At 33.5% G+C, this 15,167-nt stretch overlaps 1 protein-coding gene across 1 annotated transcript; it reads left to right on the top strand.

The window, feature by feature from the left end:
- Positions 1–44: 44 nt before the first annotated feature.
- On the top strand, positions 45–13,740 carry LOC128182588 (heparanase-like). Its single transcript, XM_052851308.1, has 10 exons — positions 45–264; positions 3,083–3,300; positions 4,399–4,575; positions 5,754–5,931; positions 6,779–6,829; positions 7,436–7,636; positions 7,852–7,966; positions 10,554–10,666; positions 11,110–11,241; positions 13,051–13,740. The coding sequence occupies exons 1-10, from the start codon at positions 89–91 to the stop codon at positions 13,211–13,213; spliced, it is 1,524 nt and encodes a 507-aa protein (XP_052707268.1). The 5' UTR covers positions 45–88; the 3' UTR covers positions 13,214–13,740.
- Positions 13,741–15,167: the final 1,427 nt, after the last annotated feature.

Here is a 15,167-nt window from a genome sequence, read left to right as displayed (position 1 = left end):
GTTTAATTCAAATCGGGATCTAGTTTGGAAATTCGATCGAGATCGAAGTTCAAAACAATGTAAACAATACAACAACGGGAAACCGAAAATGATTGAATACATGTATATTGTTATTTTCTTAATTCTTATAACAGGATGTGAATCGAACGCATTTTCTGTTACCTTTGATCCTAAGTCAATAATTTCGACCACTTCAAAACAATTTGTCGGTGTGACGTTAGATACTGGTCTCCTCAGAGTTCGGTGGGATAAATTGGATTTTAGGTAAAATGTCTCATACATGTAACGTTACTTGTTTCCTATCATATCGCTGGTTTTATGGTATCGAGGTATTTCTGTTTACGTATGATAGCACGCGCTGAAATTGACATTTGACGTCGGGATATTTTTAGACATAGTAAACAGAGGCACGCTGAACGTCACTGAGGTATATAATAGGGGAAACTAACATTAGAGTTTTGGAAATATGCTTCCGTATTGATAGATTTTTCGACAAAATGATTTTAACTACCACAATATCATAGGAATGGCTCATATATTTTCTGTGATCTGTTATTTCAGGAAACATCGAGTACAGTTTATACGATTTTTACATTTTGGGGACTTATTAAATTCTTACTTTGTTTTTCTCAGATTTTCCCGAGAAAATTGAGAGATTTCAATTGATCTTTACTAATGATGCATTTCCCAAAATACAGTATAACGAGTCCTAATTAATTCTTTTGAACTTACATTGTCGCAAATTTTATTGTCTGTCAGACTACAGAAGTCATGTATGGATTCAGCAGGTAGGGGATCTAGGGATGAACTAGAAACCTTTTGATGAAATTCTATTTGTATTGATAATAAAGTTGTTATACCTATAGTAAATTAAGTTTGTCATACATGCCAACTTCTAAAATTTCCCATTGGGGATTTTGCATGCAGCAACATTTTTTCAAGCTATATGATTTTCATGGGATTTTGTTGTGAATATATATTATTTCCATTCTTTGAGTTCCTTAAAATATGAGTTGTAATGCAGTACATTAAATATTGATACCATTTCATTAATTGCATTTTTCTTTCTTAAAAAGCTACAACAATTATTTTTAGCTCACCTGAGCCAAAGGCTCAAGTGAGCTTTTCTGATCACAATTTGTCCGTTGTCTGTCGTCGTTGTCGTTGTCGTTGTCGTAGTCGTCGTCGTCGTCGTAAACTTTTTACATTTTTATCTTCTTCTCAAGAACCACTGGGCAGATTTCAACCAAATTTGGCACAAAGCATCACTAGATGAAGGGGATTCAAGTTTGTTCAAAGGAAGGGCCATGCCCTTTTTAAAGGGGAGATAATTGAGAATTAATGAAAATTTGTTGGTATTTTTCAAAAATCTTCTTCTCAAAAACTTTTTGGCCTCATCAGGTAGTGTAAATTCAAGTTTGTTCAAATCATGGTCCCTGGGGGTAGGGTGGGGCCACAATTGGGGGATCAAGTTTTACATAGGAATATATAGAGAAAATCTTTAAAAATCTTCTTCTCAAAAACTGTTTGGCCAGAAAAGCTCAAATGAAAATGGAAGCATCCTCAGGAAGTGTAGATTCATGTTTGTTCAAATCATGGTCCCCGGGGGTAGGGTGGGGCCACAATTGGGGGATCAAGTTTTACATAGGAATATATAGAGAAAATCTTTAAAAATCTTTTTCTCAAAAACTGTTTGGCCAGAAAAGCTCAAATTAAAGTGGAAGCATCCTCAGGAAGTGTAGATTCAAGTTTGTTCAAATCATGGTCCCCGGGGGTAGGGTGGGGCCACAATTGGGGGATCAAGTTTTACATAGGAATATATAGAGAAAATCTTTAAAAATCTTTTTCTCAAAAACTATTAGGCCAGAAAAGCTCAAATTAAAATGGAAGCATCCTCAGGAAGTGTAGATTCAAGTTTGTTCAAATCATGGTCCCCGGGGGTAGGGTGGGGCCACAATTGGGGGATCAAGTTTTACATAGGAATATATAGAGAAAATCTTTTTAAAAATTTCTTTTAAAAACTATTAGGCCAGAAAAGCTCAAATTAAAATGGAAGCATCCTCAGGAAGTGTTGATTCAAATTTGTTCAAATCATGGTCCCCGGGGTAGGGTGGGGCCACAATTGGGGGATCAATTTTTACATAGGAATATATAGAGAAAATATTTAAAAATCTTCTTCTCAAAAACTATTTGGCCAGAAAAGCTCAAATTAAAATGGAAGCATCCTCATGTAGTGTAGATTCAAGTTTGTTCAAATCATGGTCCCTGGGGGTAGGGTGGGGCCACAATTGGGGGATCAAGTTTTACATAGGAATATATAGAGAAAATCTTTAAAAATCTTCTTCTCAAAAACTGTTTGGCCAGAAAAGCTCAAATTAAAATGGAAGCATCCTCAGGAAGTGTAGATTCATGTTTGTTCAAATCATGGTCCCCGGGGGTAGGGTGGGGCCACAATTGGGAGATCAAGTTTTACATAGGAATATATAGAGAAAATCTTTAAAAATTTTCTTCTCAAAAACTATTAGGCCAGAAAAACTCAAATTTAAATGGAAGCATCCTCAGGAAGTGTTGATTCAAGTTTGTTCAAATCATGGTCCCTGGGGGTAGGGTGAGGCCACAATTGGGGGATCAAGTTTTACAATCCTTAAAAATATTCTGGGAAAGTTTTCGGTCCAAAACTCAGTACTTAGTGTGAAAGCACAGGTTATGAGATTATAGGTAGATTTAAGTTTGATGAAACCATGATTCCCTAGAGAATAGTGGGGCCACGAAATGAGGAGGGGGGCGGGGGGGGTTATAGGAATAGAGAAAAATCTTCTTACAGGTACAACAACAAAAGGGGCTTTACTAAAAAATAAGAGGTGGATAAAAATTGGCAGATTTTCAATTTTTTTTAGCAAGATCTACTGTACTCAGTTGTCAAGATATTTTGATACTGTAATGATAATTTGATCAGAATTAAGGCAATTGTTGCTCAGGTGAGCGATGTGGCCCCTGGGCCTCTTGTTTAAAATGAATTAATTTATTACTGAAAAACTGTGAGTGTTACATGTGTTATCTTGCCTCAAAATACATCTTGCAGGTCACCCAAAGTGTTGACACTGGCTAAAGGTTTATCGCCATACTCCAAGACATACCTCAGACTGGGTGGTACTGCTGCAGATTTTTGTACATTTACTCTTTCAAACAATACTAGTAGAAATATTAAAAAGTTACATCCAGGAAGATTGTCAAAGGATGATCTTCTATTTCATTTAAAGAGGAACAAACACAAGAATCTCACAGAGTTCTTTATGACAGGTAACAGTTACCATACTTTAACCCTCATCTTTTCCTTTTTAAATTACTGGTAATTCATCCTCAATGCTGTTTGTGTACTTGTGGTGCACAATACATGTATATCTATATTAAAGGGGCATGGTAACAATTTTGGTCAAAAATTATTTTTCCGATTCTAATATTTACAATGCTTCAGAAAGGCATTTTCAAAGGCAACCGAAATTTGAGTCTCATTTGTTGAGTTATAAGCGAGTTACAGAGCTTGAAATTCTTCGCTATAAACAAATGTGTAAAACGTTAATTAGGAAGTGTCTATCTTTGCTTAAAATGAATAAAAAGATTTTTTACTGGTATATGGAATCTATGTAAACAAAAACAGGACACGAGCCTTGTTTACATGACAAAGAATTATGAGGCCTGTATCTTGCTTATAACTCTACGAATGACTCTCAAATTTAATTTGATCATTAGAAATGCATTCCTAAAGCTTTTTTAATAATAAAAACATGAAAATAGAATTTGACCAAAATCGTGACCATGCCCCTTTAATGAAGAGAGCAACCTTGCTGCTCAGCAGCTCTCCTTCATTTGATACCTCTCAGTTTGAATAGATTCTTAATTTATAGTTCTTGGTGAAACACAGAAGCATGCAATAGTCTGTTGTTCCCCTATTTCTCCAAGAACTAAATATGAACAGTAGGTTGGGGATCCTCTCAAGTCATTGAGTTTGTTTCCAATCTTTTGATTGGATGTAGCACATGGCTCAGTGGTCATAGGCGTTGGCCCAGTAATCAAAAGGTCAATGGTTCAAACCCTGGCCTGGTCACTTGATGTGTTATGCACTTAAGTCTTATTAGGCAAGACAAGTTATTTTTGCCCTCTGGTTTTTGCCTTTCTAATCCTACAAACAGTTTTGCTCAGTCTTGAATTCACCTAGACACAGTTGTTTTGAAAAAGAAATAATACGAGACATTGGAATTTGCAGAGTCTTAAATTTGCCCACTGGGCAAAAGGGGCGAAAATTAAACAGGGAGCAATTATTTCCCTGTATACAGTACTGCCCGAAGTCCATGCATGCTCTTGTTACTAAACAGCCCAAAATAGTTGTTTATTTTTCAGGAATAACTTGGGATGAAATTCATGAGTTTGTTCAGGAAGCCAAATTGGATTTGATCTTTGACCTCAACGTGCTGAAGAGAACAAAAGATCAGAAATGGAACAGCACAAATGCTATAGAGCTACTGAAGTATACCCAAGGGCGAGGTTACACAATGGCAGGATGGGAACTAGGAAATGGTAGAAAAATTACATGTTATTTATAAAAAAAATTATATACAAAACTGTACATTCAGATATGTATGCAGCACATTTGAACAATTTTTATAAAAATACACGTACATGTAGCTCTGTAAGGTGCATTTGAAATTAATGGAAGGGAAAATGTCCAAGATATCTTCATGGAAGTATTAACCCTCGATATCTCAAATACTAGGATATCTCGAAGTTTTTAAACAGTCCCGGCCATCTAGTTTGAGATTTTTTTTACTTTATTTTCGAACACAAATGCTGGTAGTTACCGTTACCGTAGTATAAAATGAGTAAGTTTTCACAAAGAGTTGGAATTATAAATTGTAACATCCAATGCATATAACTCTTTTAAGAATTTACTTACATCTGTTCAATAATTATTAACACATTAACACTCATTAACAAATGTCTGACAAATTTCTTTAAGGTGGCTCTATACACCCATAGTTTATTCCAATTTTCAATAGAAGACTACAAAACATAAACTTATCAAATACATGTATTAAAATGATGATGGGGATACTATAGGTATTTTTAAAGAATTTTTTAATGTTTTTTCGTGTTTTTGTAAAATATTTTTTTTAAAAGACAGCTATTAACAAATTGAGAGAATTTTTTAGTCATATGATGGATATTTCCTTCCGACTTATAAAAAAATATACAACACTTCTTAACATTCAAAACTGTTATTGCAATTTTTTTTAGTATTTCCCCAAAACATAATTTTTCATATTTTCTTACTCTGTTGACAAACCATCTGAAAAAGTTGCTTGATGTTATAAGAAAATGTATTTTAATAAATGTGACATAAAAAATTGAATGAAAATCATTGAAAATAAACACAAAAAATATTCTTAATTTTATTTGGTATGAAAGTTCCTCAGACCTGTAAGGGTTATCGTTCCTAAGTCCCAAGGTCCAAACACCTTGGGGACTTTTCATTTCTGAGTTGAAGAAAATTTCCTTAAAATAATGTTGGAATGATAAATACATACATATTTCATTATAGGCCTGTATAAGTGAATTTATTAAACAAAGATTTACTTTTTCGCGTACTGCGTCATCAAAAAGTGGTGTATAGAGCCACCTTAAATGTTAGAGACAAGGGGGGGGGGATGAATAATATCCTTTGGATTGTCCCAGTAATTTTTCTTTTTTTCTTTCAGAGCCCAACAGCTTCCATCATTTGAACTCATCTTTAAATGTCACTGCAGAATCACTTGGAGATGATTTCTTTCAATTATCACAAATTTTGAACCAATTTCCTAAAATCAAAGGGAGTGTATTGACTGGACCAAGCACAACACAGCTGAATAAGAAACCAACCATCAAATATTTCTCTGAGTAAGTGATCCATACTTAACACAGCCAAATCAACTTGTTTTTAATATTAGATATATGTTTTATTACCATTTATGGCTGCCCTAAATTAATTCTACTTTTGTGTTGTGTTGATTGATGTTTCCAGAAATCACTGTGCATATAGACGTGTGAATTTATTTTGTTATACTTTCATGTTAAATACTGAAATCTGATTGGTTTAGATGCAGTTCATAATCTGTTCTATTACCCTCAGCGTTAGCAACGCACCTAGCAACGGGTAACATTAAAAAATTGTTACATGCGCGAAAATCATGCGCGTACGGTTCACGTTATTCCTATCTAAAAGCAGTGATGTTTTCTTTAGAATTAAGACATTCAGTATAACAAAATAAATAGTGATTGTTTGGGAGGATAACAGTTGAAATTGACACCCCTCGAAAACCATTGTCAACCTCCGCTTCGCGTCGGTTGACAATGGTTTTCTCAGGGTGTCAATTTCAACTGTTACCCTCCCAAACAGGCACTATTTATATAGTATCAGTATTTTTACCGGAAATCTAGTTATAGCTAGTTAGCTACATACAGTGTAAACTGACTTTTATTTGTGTGCAAGAAATTTTGCAACGGTCACGAGAGCCTCATTGTTGCAAATACATTTATTTCTCGCCATGGACCAGTATTTGCCATACATTTGTAATAAAAAAAAAAAAGTGTGGATAAGGCTTAGTCGTGAAAATTTATCCCTTCTATCCAGTTCATCTTCGGTAAATCGCAAGAAAAAGTTGTTGCAAGTAATAGTTGGTTTGCAGTATATACCAGGGTCATGCAATTATTGCTGCTCCATGAATTTCTTTTTTCTCCTTTTTAGTTTCATGGCGACAGAAGGAGGAAGAGAAGTGACATCTCCAAATTTTCACCAGTAGGTATTGATATTAACGTCAGAAAAAAATCTGGGTGTTTTTTTTTTGGGGGGGGGGGGGTGGGGGGGAGGGGAGAGAGAGACAGAAAACAAAAAAAGGATAAAGATGAAATAGCAACATGTAGTACAATTTTTTTTTGGTATACCGGTATTTGTAAAACTGAAACATGGACAGTAGGTTTGGTTATTTACAATTACTGTAAATCTAAAGTTATTTACTCTAATGGTGCTTAAGTATAAGTTTGTGACATTCAAACAATTCATGTGGGAACAGAAAAATACATTGTTGTGAGATTTACCCCCCACAAAATATGAATTGATTAATTTGTTATGGACATCATGTAGTTGTTTCCTTTTGAAAAGGATATTTACTTTAAAAACACATTTCCAAAAAAAAGGTATTTCCATGTACCGTAACCAGTTTTAATTTCCCAAATGGGTAGATAATTGAAGTGACTTTACTCACAGTAATTAAATGTACCTTCTTTCAGATCACTAGAAAATTAAAAAAAAACTATTGCTGGTAAAAAAAAAAAAATCTTATTGTTTATCCTGAAGATACTGCTCTGGTAACAATTTTCAGTTGAACCTGTTCATACTTGCCAGATACTATGTTAATGGAAGAATTGCCACAGTGGATGACTTTACAAACTCAGAAGTCCTAGACAGCCTACAGGATGAGCTTAGGACTGGGAACAGGATCATTGAGGCTACTGGTAGGAAGCGTAAACTGTGGCTAGGAGAGACAAGCTCTGCCTATGGAGGGGGAGCAGATGGACTGTCAGACGCCTATGTGGCTGCATTCATGTACGTATGAAATTACTTGCCATCTAAGTATAAAACCATAGACAAGTGCATGCAGTTAGATACGTATATGACTGCCTTTGTTCATGTTCATATGTTAATGCCCTACATTTTTAAATGATGTACAAACGTGATACACTTGCACGCGTATTAAATAATAATCTATTAGTTAAAAGAGTTTTTAAATTATGAAAATGTCGTGGATTCTCTCTTTAAAGGTGGTTAGACAAGTTAGGAATATCAGCCAAGAACAATGTAGATGTTGTACTGAGGCAGAGCTTTTATGGAGGGAAATACGCCCTGCTAGATGCCACAACAGTAGATCCAAATCCTGTGAGAATTTAAAATATTGATGGTTCCTAACGTAGCTCGCGGGTTTGCTGATGTCACTATAGGATTCTATGTTAAGAGTTGACCGTCATTGCATACTCATACATTTCTTTTAAGAATAACAAAGTCAAATGATCTTTACAAACATAAAATGAAATGTTTCAAAAAGCTTAATTGCAGTTTAATAAAATATTTATACATGTAATTATTAAGTGCTAAAAATTTAAAGACGTGACAGACATTGTCGCATTTAGATGTATAACGTATGAGTGGGTTTGAACACTTTCATCTAAAATCATGTTTAAGCAAGTACATTGTAAATAAATTGAACCGTATGTATAAAATCCACCTGTTTTACAATTATAAATTCTGTATTTTCAAATACCGATCTAACTATTAAAATTATTTTGGCTTTAGCTAGTTATCGTATACGATTACAAACTTATTAATATGTCAATAGTTGTATGGTAGTATTTTTTGCATTGAACAATTGACCCATTGAGTTTCATGAAAAGAAAAGTAGCCATGTTTCTTCTCTTCACAACCTTACATTCGAAAACATTCAAGAACCAAAACATTTGGTTCTCGGACGAAAGAAATTGATGACGTCGCGCTAACGCCGTGATGAAAATATAGGTTTTTGTGAAATCTTTTAAATTTTTAAAGTTGTTTTGAGAAAAATTTGCCGAAAACACATATTGATTTTTTTTTATAAACTGATTCAAAATTAACTCTTCTGTTATTGTGTTGATAAAATCAAGTTTGTCTAGATTGTTTATATTTTGAAGCATAGTTTTGAAATGCGGTTTTTGACTGAGATATGTATTTAACTATATATTTTCTTGATTTGGCGTTGCATGATTTTATCAGCGACACTGTGTTTGAATCACAATAACATTATTACCAAGCAGACGAATCTCAAATAAATTTTAGAAATAAAACTCTGAAACCTATCGATCACGCAGACAAATTTTCAGGGTATGTTTTCTCACAAGCTTACCGCGACCTACCTTAATTGGGCCTGGCCAGTTTGCTTTTGATCTCAGTTTCACTTTTTCATTATCATGATTAATATGTGTTCTTTTTTCATTGAGTCAGACTGAGATCAAAAGTGAGTTTATCTGAGTTATATAGCTTGATCACGCTATAACGAATAAAAACTTGGAAATTTTTGAACAGTATGACAGAAATCTCTATTTTAACGTTATGCATGGCGGTAGAAGGCCCAAGCTAAATATAGAAAATAAAAATGTAAAAATTGTCAACTTTGTCACAGAAATCTACTATTATACCCCCGCTCCAAAGGAGAGGGGGTATACTGTTTTACCCTTGTGTGTCTGTCTGTCCGTCTGTCTGTCCATCAGTAACAAAAATTTCTGTCGCATTTATCTCAGCAACTATTTATCGCAGATGCTTGAAATTTTTACACAGTGTTTGTTACGGCATGCCATATCGTGGGATATATTTTTGTACCAATCGGACGTCAACTTCCTGTTAAATGACGACTTTGCTTATTTTTTAAACAAAATTTTCAAACAAATTTTCGTCAAAGATTTCTCAGCAACTATTTATCGCAGATGCTTGAAATTTTTACACAGTGTTTGTTAAGGCATGCCATATCGTGGGATGTATTTTTGTACCAATCGGACGTCAACTTCCTGTTAAATGACGACTTTGCTTATTTTTTTTAGCAAAAATATTCGAACAAATTTTTATCAAAGAATTCTTGGCAACTGTTTATCACAGATGCTCGAAATTTTTACAAAATATTTGTATAGGCATGCCATATCGGGGATATATTTTTGTACCAATCGGACGTCAACTTCCTGTTAAATGACGACTGTTATTTTTTAGCAAAAATTTTCAAACAAATTTTGTCAAAGAATTCTCAGCAACTTTTTATCGCAGATGCTTTAAATTTTTACACAGTATTTGTATAGGCATGTTTTATCCTGGGATGTATTTTTGTACCAATCGGATGTCAACTTCCTGTTTAATGAGTACTTTGTTTATTTTTAGCCAAAATTTTCAAACAAATTTCCGTCAAAGATTTCTCAGCAACTATTTATCGCAGATGCTTGAAATTTTAACACACTATCTGTTTTCGCATGCCATATTGTGGGATATATTTTTGTATCAATTGGGCGTCAACTTCTTGTTAAATAATGACTTTGTTTATATTTAGCCAAAATATTTAAACAAATTTTCGTCAAAGATTTCTCAGCAGCTATTTATCGCAGATGCTTGAAATTTTTACACAGTGTTTGTTAAGGCATGCCATATCGTGGGACATATTTTTGTACCAATCGGACCTCAACTTCCTATTAAATTAGTACTTTGTTTATTTTAGCCAAAATTTTCAAACAAATTTTCCTCAAAGATTTCTCAGCAGCTATTTATCGCAGATGCTTTAAATTTTAACACACTATTTATTTAGGCATGCCATATTACGGGATATATTTCTGTACCAATCGGATGCCAGCTTTCTGTTAAATGTCGACTTTGTTTATATTTTGCATTTTCACATCAGAGCAAGGGTATCACTAGTGAGCATTGGCTCACAGATATCTTGTTAATTCTTGATGTGTAGGACTACTGGCTTACTGTGTTGTACAAGCGATTGGTCGGAAACAAAGTCCTTAACGTCATCTCCTCACCGCTCTCTGGAGACGTCAGGTTTTATGCCCATTGTTCAGCAGAGGGGTAAGAGTACATATTAATGGAATGGTAATTCATTGATTTGTGTGTTGTTTGGACCTACACGTATGTGGGTGACAGATTGCCAAGCTTAGGAGTTTTATTATTTTTTGTATGATTTATTATTTATAAAAACTAATGTATGACTTATCGTCAAAAGCATTGATTCTATCAATCTATGGAAATAAAATTGAGGTAACGAAATATAACAGTCTGACAATGGCGTACTTAAAAACTTTTATCAGTTTACTACTAAAAATTGTTGATCAATGTATGAACCACTAGCTAACATTAAAAAAAAAAGAAGCTTGCAGCTGAAAGCTCAATATAAAAAAACCTAGATAAATGGAACATGATCATTACATAGAATTACATAGAATTTATGTAGGAGTAAGGACAAACTGTAATATTTTTTAAAAAAAGGATTGAGAAATTGAATCTATTTCTAGGTTTCCCCAAGGATCAGTGACAGTCTACGGAATGAATTTATTGTCCAAAGGGGTCAATGTGACATTTCCCCAGTTTGAAGCTCAACTTAAAATTTATCTCTTATCTGCTCCAAACCAAAACCTGAAATCTAGGTAGGTACAAGTTCACTGAAGGAGGCTGCATCGTCAACAAATTAACCATCATGATCTTCTGTAGATTCCTAATTAGACATTAGGAATTAATTTCCACGTGAAATCTTGAGTGACAATCCTCGTGGAGTTTAGAATCTTGCTTTTATTTTTCAGCTAGTTTTGAGCTGTAGGAAATTATAACAAACAAATGGTGATCCTGATTTAATATTCTATCAATTTGATACAAAACAGCAGAATAGCAGAGTTAAGTACTTGCGTAGAATAAGGAATTTACAGTATCTTAGAATTTAAAATATTATATTTTTGCCTATGAACTATTATTCAGTGAAAAAATATTCTGGATATTTTAGTTATAGAATTTGAATATTTTCCCATACTATATTTTCAGAGCTCTTCTTTTCAAGGAGATTAATATGGTCTTAAAAAAAGGTGATGACCATTCAGCCTCCTTAAAAAACACTTTAACTTGCTTTAGATGCCTGTACAAGTAAGAGGGCTTAGGTATGAAACTTCAGTAAGCTGCACTACACAAAGAGAGCAAGTTCTGTGTATTAGAAAGTACACACTTATGTGTATTTGTTTGATTAATCTAGTCAGTTTAGGGTATTTTCAAAAGTATGAAAAGAGGATGTTTTCTGTCAATGCTCAAAGAGAACAGATCTCATCAACTACCAGTATATCAGGGTATTTAAAAATAACCAAAAGAATCAATTAACATACAGTACAAAAAGCAGGTGATCTCTACCGATTTACAGGTCAAAAAGGTCAAGGTCACAAGGTTATTGTTAAATCTACATGTCTGAAACTATAAAATAAAAACTACTGAAGTTGCCATCTTGTTCTAACAAGTACTTTTTATGCCCCCCTTCGAAGAAGGGAGGGCATATTGCTTTGCTGCTGTCTGTCAGTCGGTCGGTCCACCAACAGTTTCCATTCATCTTCTTCACAGAGGATGATTATATTTGAATGAAATTTGGTATACAAGTTTATCATGATAATATCTAGGTCAAGTTCGATATTGGGTACCATCGAGCAATTTTCGGCAGAGTTATGGCCCTTGGACTTAGTAAAATTCCAGTTATTTGCAGTTTCTGCTCATTTTCTTTGCAGAGGATGAACATATTGAAATGACATTTGGTATACAGGTTTATCATGATAATATTTAGATCAACTTCTATATTGGGTACAATCGAGCAATTTTCAACAGAGTTATGGCCCTTGGACATATAAAAATTCCAGTTATTTGCAGTTTCCGCTCATTTTCTTCGCAGAGAATGAACATATTGGAATGAAATTTGGTATACAGGTTTATCATGATAATATCTAGGTCAAGTTTGATATTGGGTATGACCGAGCAATTTTCGACAGAGTTATGGCCCTTGGACATAGAGAAATTCCAGTTATTTGCAGTTTTTGCTCATTTTCTTCGCATATGGTGCACATATTGATATGAAAATTAGTATACAGGTTTATCTAAGTTATATCTAGGTCAGGTTTGATTTTGGGTATGATAGAGCAATTTTCGACAGAGTTATATTCCTTGGACTTAGAAAAATTCCAGTTATTTGCAGTTTAAGCTCATTTTCTTTGTGGATGTTTCCAAGGGAAAGGGGCATAAGTGTTTCACAAACATCTCTTGTTGTTTTTAGATACAGTAAGCAAAACGGGGATAAATATGATTAATATTTAAGTTAATCACTTCTTACTGATGTGTGGTGTTTACTTGTTTACTTATATATATTTTTAACCATAAAGTAAGTTCAATCTATGTAAATGTCTGTGATATTTCACAATTTTACCTTTGTACAGATTTGTAAACTTGAATGGGATTACCCTGGAGATGACCTCTGACACAAGCCTACCAGAGCTGACCCCAAGGTCAGGGCCAAATCTGCTGTTTCTGCCACCATTTTCCTATGTTTTTATCGTAGCTGATAACAAAATCTACAGTAAAAGTTGTCTAGACACCTGAAATGAGTGATATCTAGTAGTTATGTAAGATTTATAACAATACATGTAAATAGAGGAAAGACTGTCTAGAGACTTTTTGAGACCTCATAACAATGTCTCAATACCATGAAATACCAAAGCTGTGATTCTGAATATGCAGGCGGTAAAAAACTGATTGCCTTGTGGGAATCTCTTGGGCTCTGTCAAGTGCGATAGTGACATTTAACTACAGATTGGTGCTTTTATGTCATTTACTTGAATATTTGATCGAATCTCTCTGGAGTGTTTTAGAGTGTTGGTGCAAATCTGACATATAGAAAACTACAGGGCTTAAATGTCATCTAATTTGATTTTATTTTTTTTAAAGTGAACTTTATGCAAGTTTCCATGGTTGACTGTTATTATATGGATCTTGAATCTTGCATAAAGCGTACATGTATATTTGCAAACAAAAGAGAGAGAGAGAGAGAGAGAGAGAGAGAGAGAGAATTTTGAGATAATTTGTACATATGATGTTTATACTGCTGTTGATAATAAATGATGAAAATATTGTAGTTTTATGGTTTTTTGGCCCACTGAGACAAAGTCAGTGAACCACAGAGGTAGCTTGGGGCTGGTTACAAAAGAATTAAACTTTGTTCATACCTAGTCAGACTAAAACAGTTCATATATTTCAGGGGTGTAAATAGTGATAGCTTCAGATACAGAGCTTGATCTTGATTATAATTATCTTGATGCTGAAGCAGGTGTAAGTTTTTATAGTCATTAAATACAGATTGAATTGATTGTTGGAAAAAAAATTTTATCCTGACTTACAATTCATGGTCCATCTAACTTTTTATGAAACATGATGCTAGCTCGGATACCGGTAGATACAGGGCCTGATCTCCATTATCAAGGATGCTATGAAAATCTTGTTCTGCATACCTCACTCAAAACTTGCTCGATGGATGTGATTGTTGGTAATTAGATATATCATCATGATTACTATTCCTGTGATATTGAATCATATGATATTTATCATATGATATTGTAGCATATGATATTGTATCATATGAGATTGTGTCATATGATATTGTATCCTATGATATATGACATTGTAAAATATTATCTGATATGATATAATCTTGTATTATATGATATTGCTCTTTTATATAATATTGTATTATATGATATATTATCACGTTTATCTCAGGATACGGTGGATATCACTCATAGGATAAATTTTTGATGTTCCTCTGTGCTTTTACGCCACATGACATCATAATTAAGCAATATGTACGTAATACTATGTACATTATAAACTTCTTGCGGATGATTGACGTAGAATGAAAAAGTAACAAAACAATTCAGTTGAAAAGTGTAGAGTTGTAAATGTGAAGCATTTAATGCAGTTTTATTTTTTTGCACATGAATTGGTAAAGATATGCTTGAAAATAGAATGTTCGTTAATCTTTAAGGATCTTTCTTCCGTGCATGAAGTTGTAAACGTCTTGAGGTAAATGTTTTGTGCAGCTTTCAATTATAATTTTTATTGAAATAATTGAGGTTTAACAAAAGGCTTGGTAAAACGTGATAAAAAGAATCCCTCATGATTTGCAATGGTATAGGACTTTTATTCAACTCGTGTTACACAATTCGTTGGATAAAAGTCCTATACCATTGCAAATCATGAGAGATCCTATGTATATTATATAAAATATATTTATCTTGTTTGATATGATTTAAAATTATATTATATGATATTTTATAATGTGATATGATACCATGTTGCATAATATTTTTTCTGTATCATATATAATATCATATGATACATTATCGTTTCATAAAATACGATATCGTATTATATGATACAATATCTAAATATCATATAATACAGTATCATCAGTAGATAAAACATCATTTTATATGGTATGATGTCATAGTATACGATTTCATAATATTAGATACAATATGGTATCGTATTACATGATACA

Source organism: Crassostrea angulata, chromosome 4, assembly GCF_025612915.1.
Source record: "Crassostrea angulata isolate pt1a10 chromosome 4, ASM2561291v2, whole genome shotgun sequence".
Lineage (NCBI taxonomy): Eukaryota > Metazoa > Mollusca > Bivalvia > Ostreida > Ostreidae > Magallana > Magallana angulata.
Note: the sequence above shows the minus strand (reverse complement) of the source record. Positions and strands in the feature narration are given on the sequence as shown.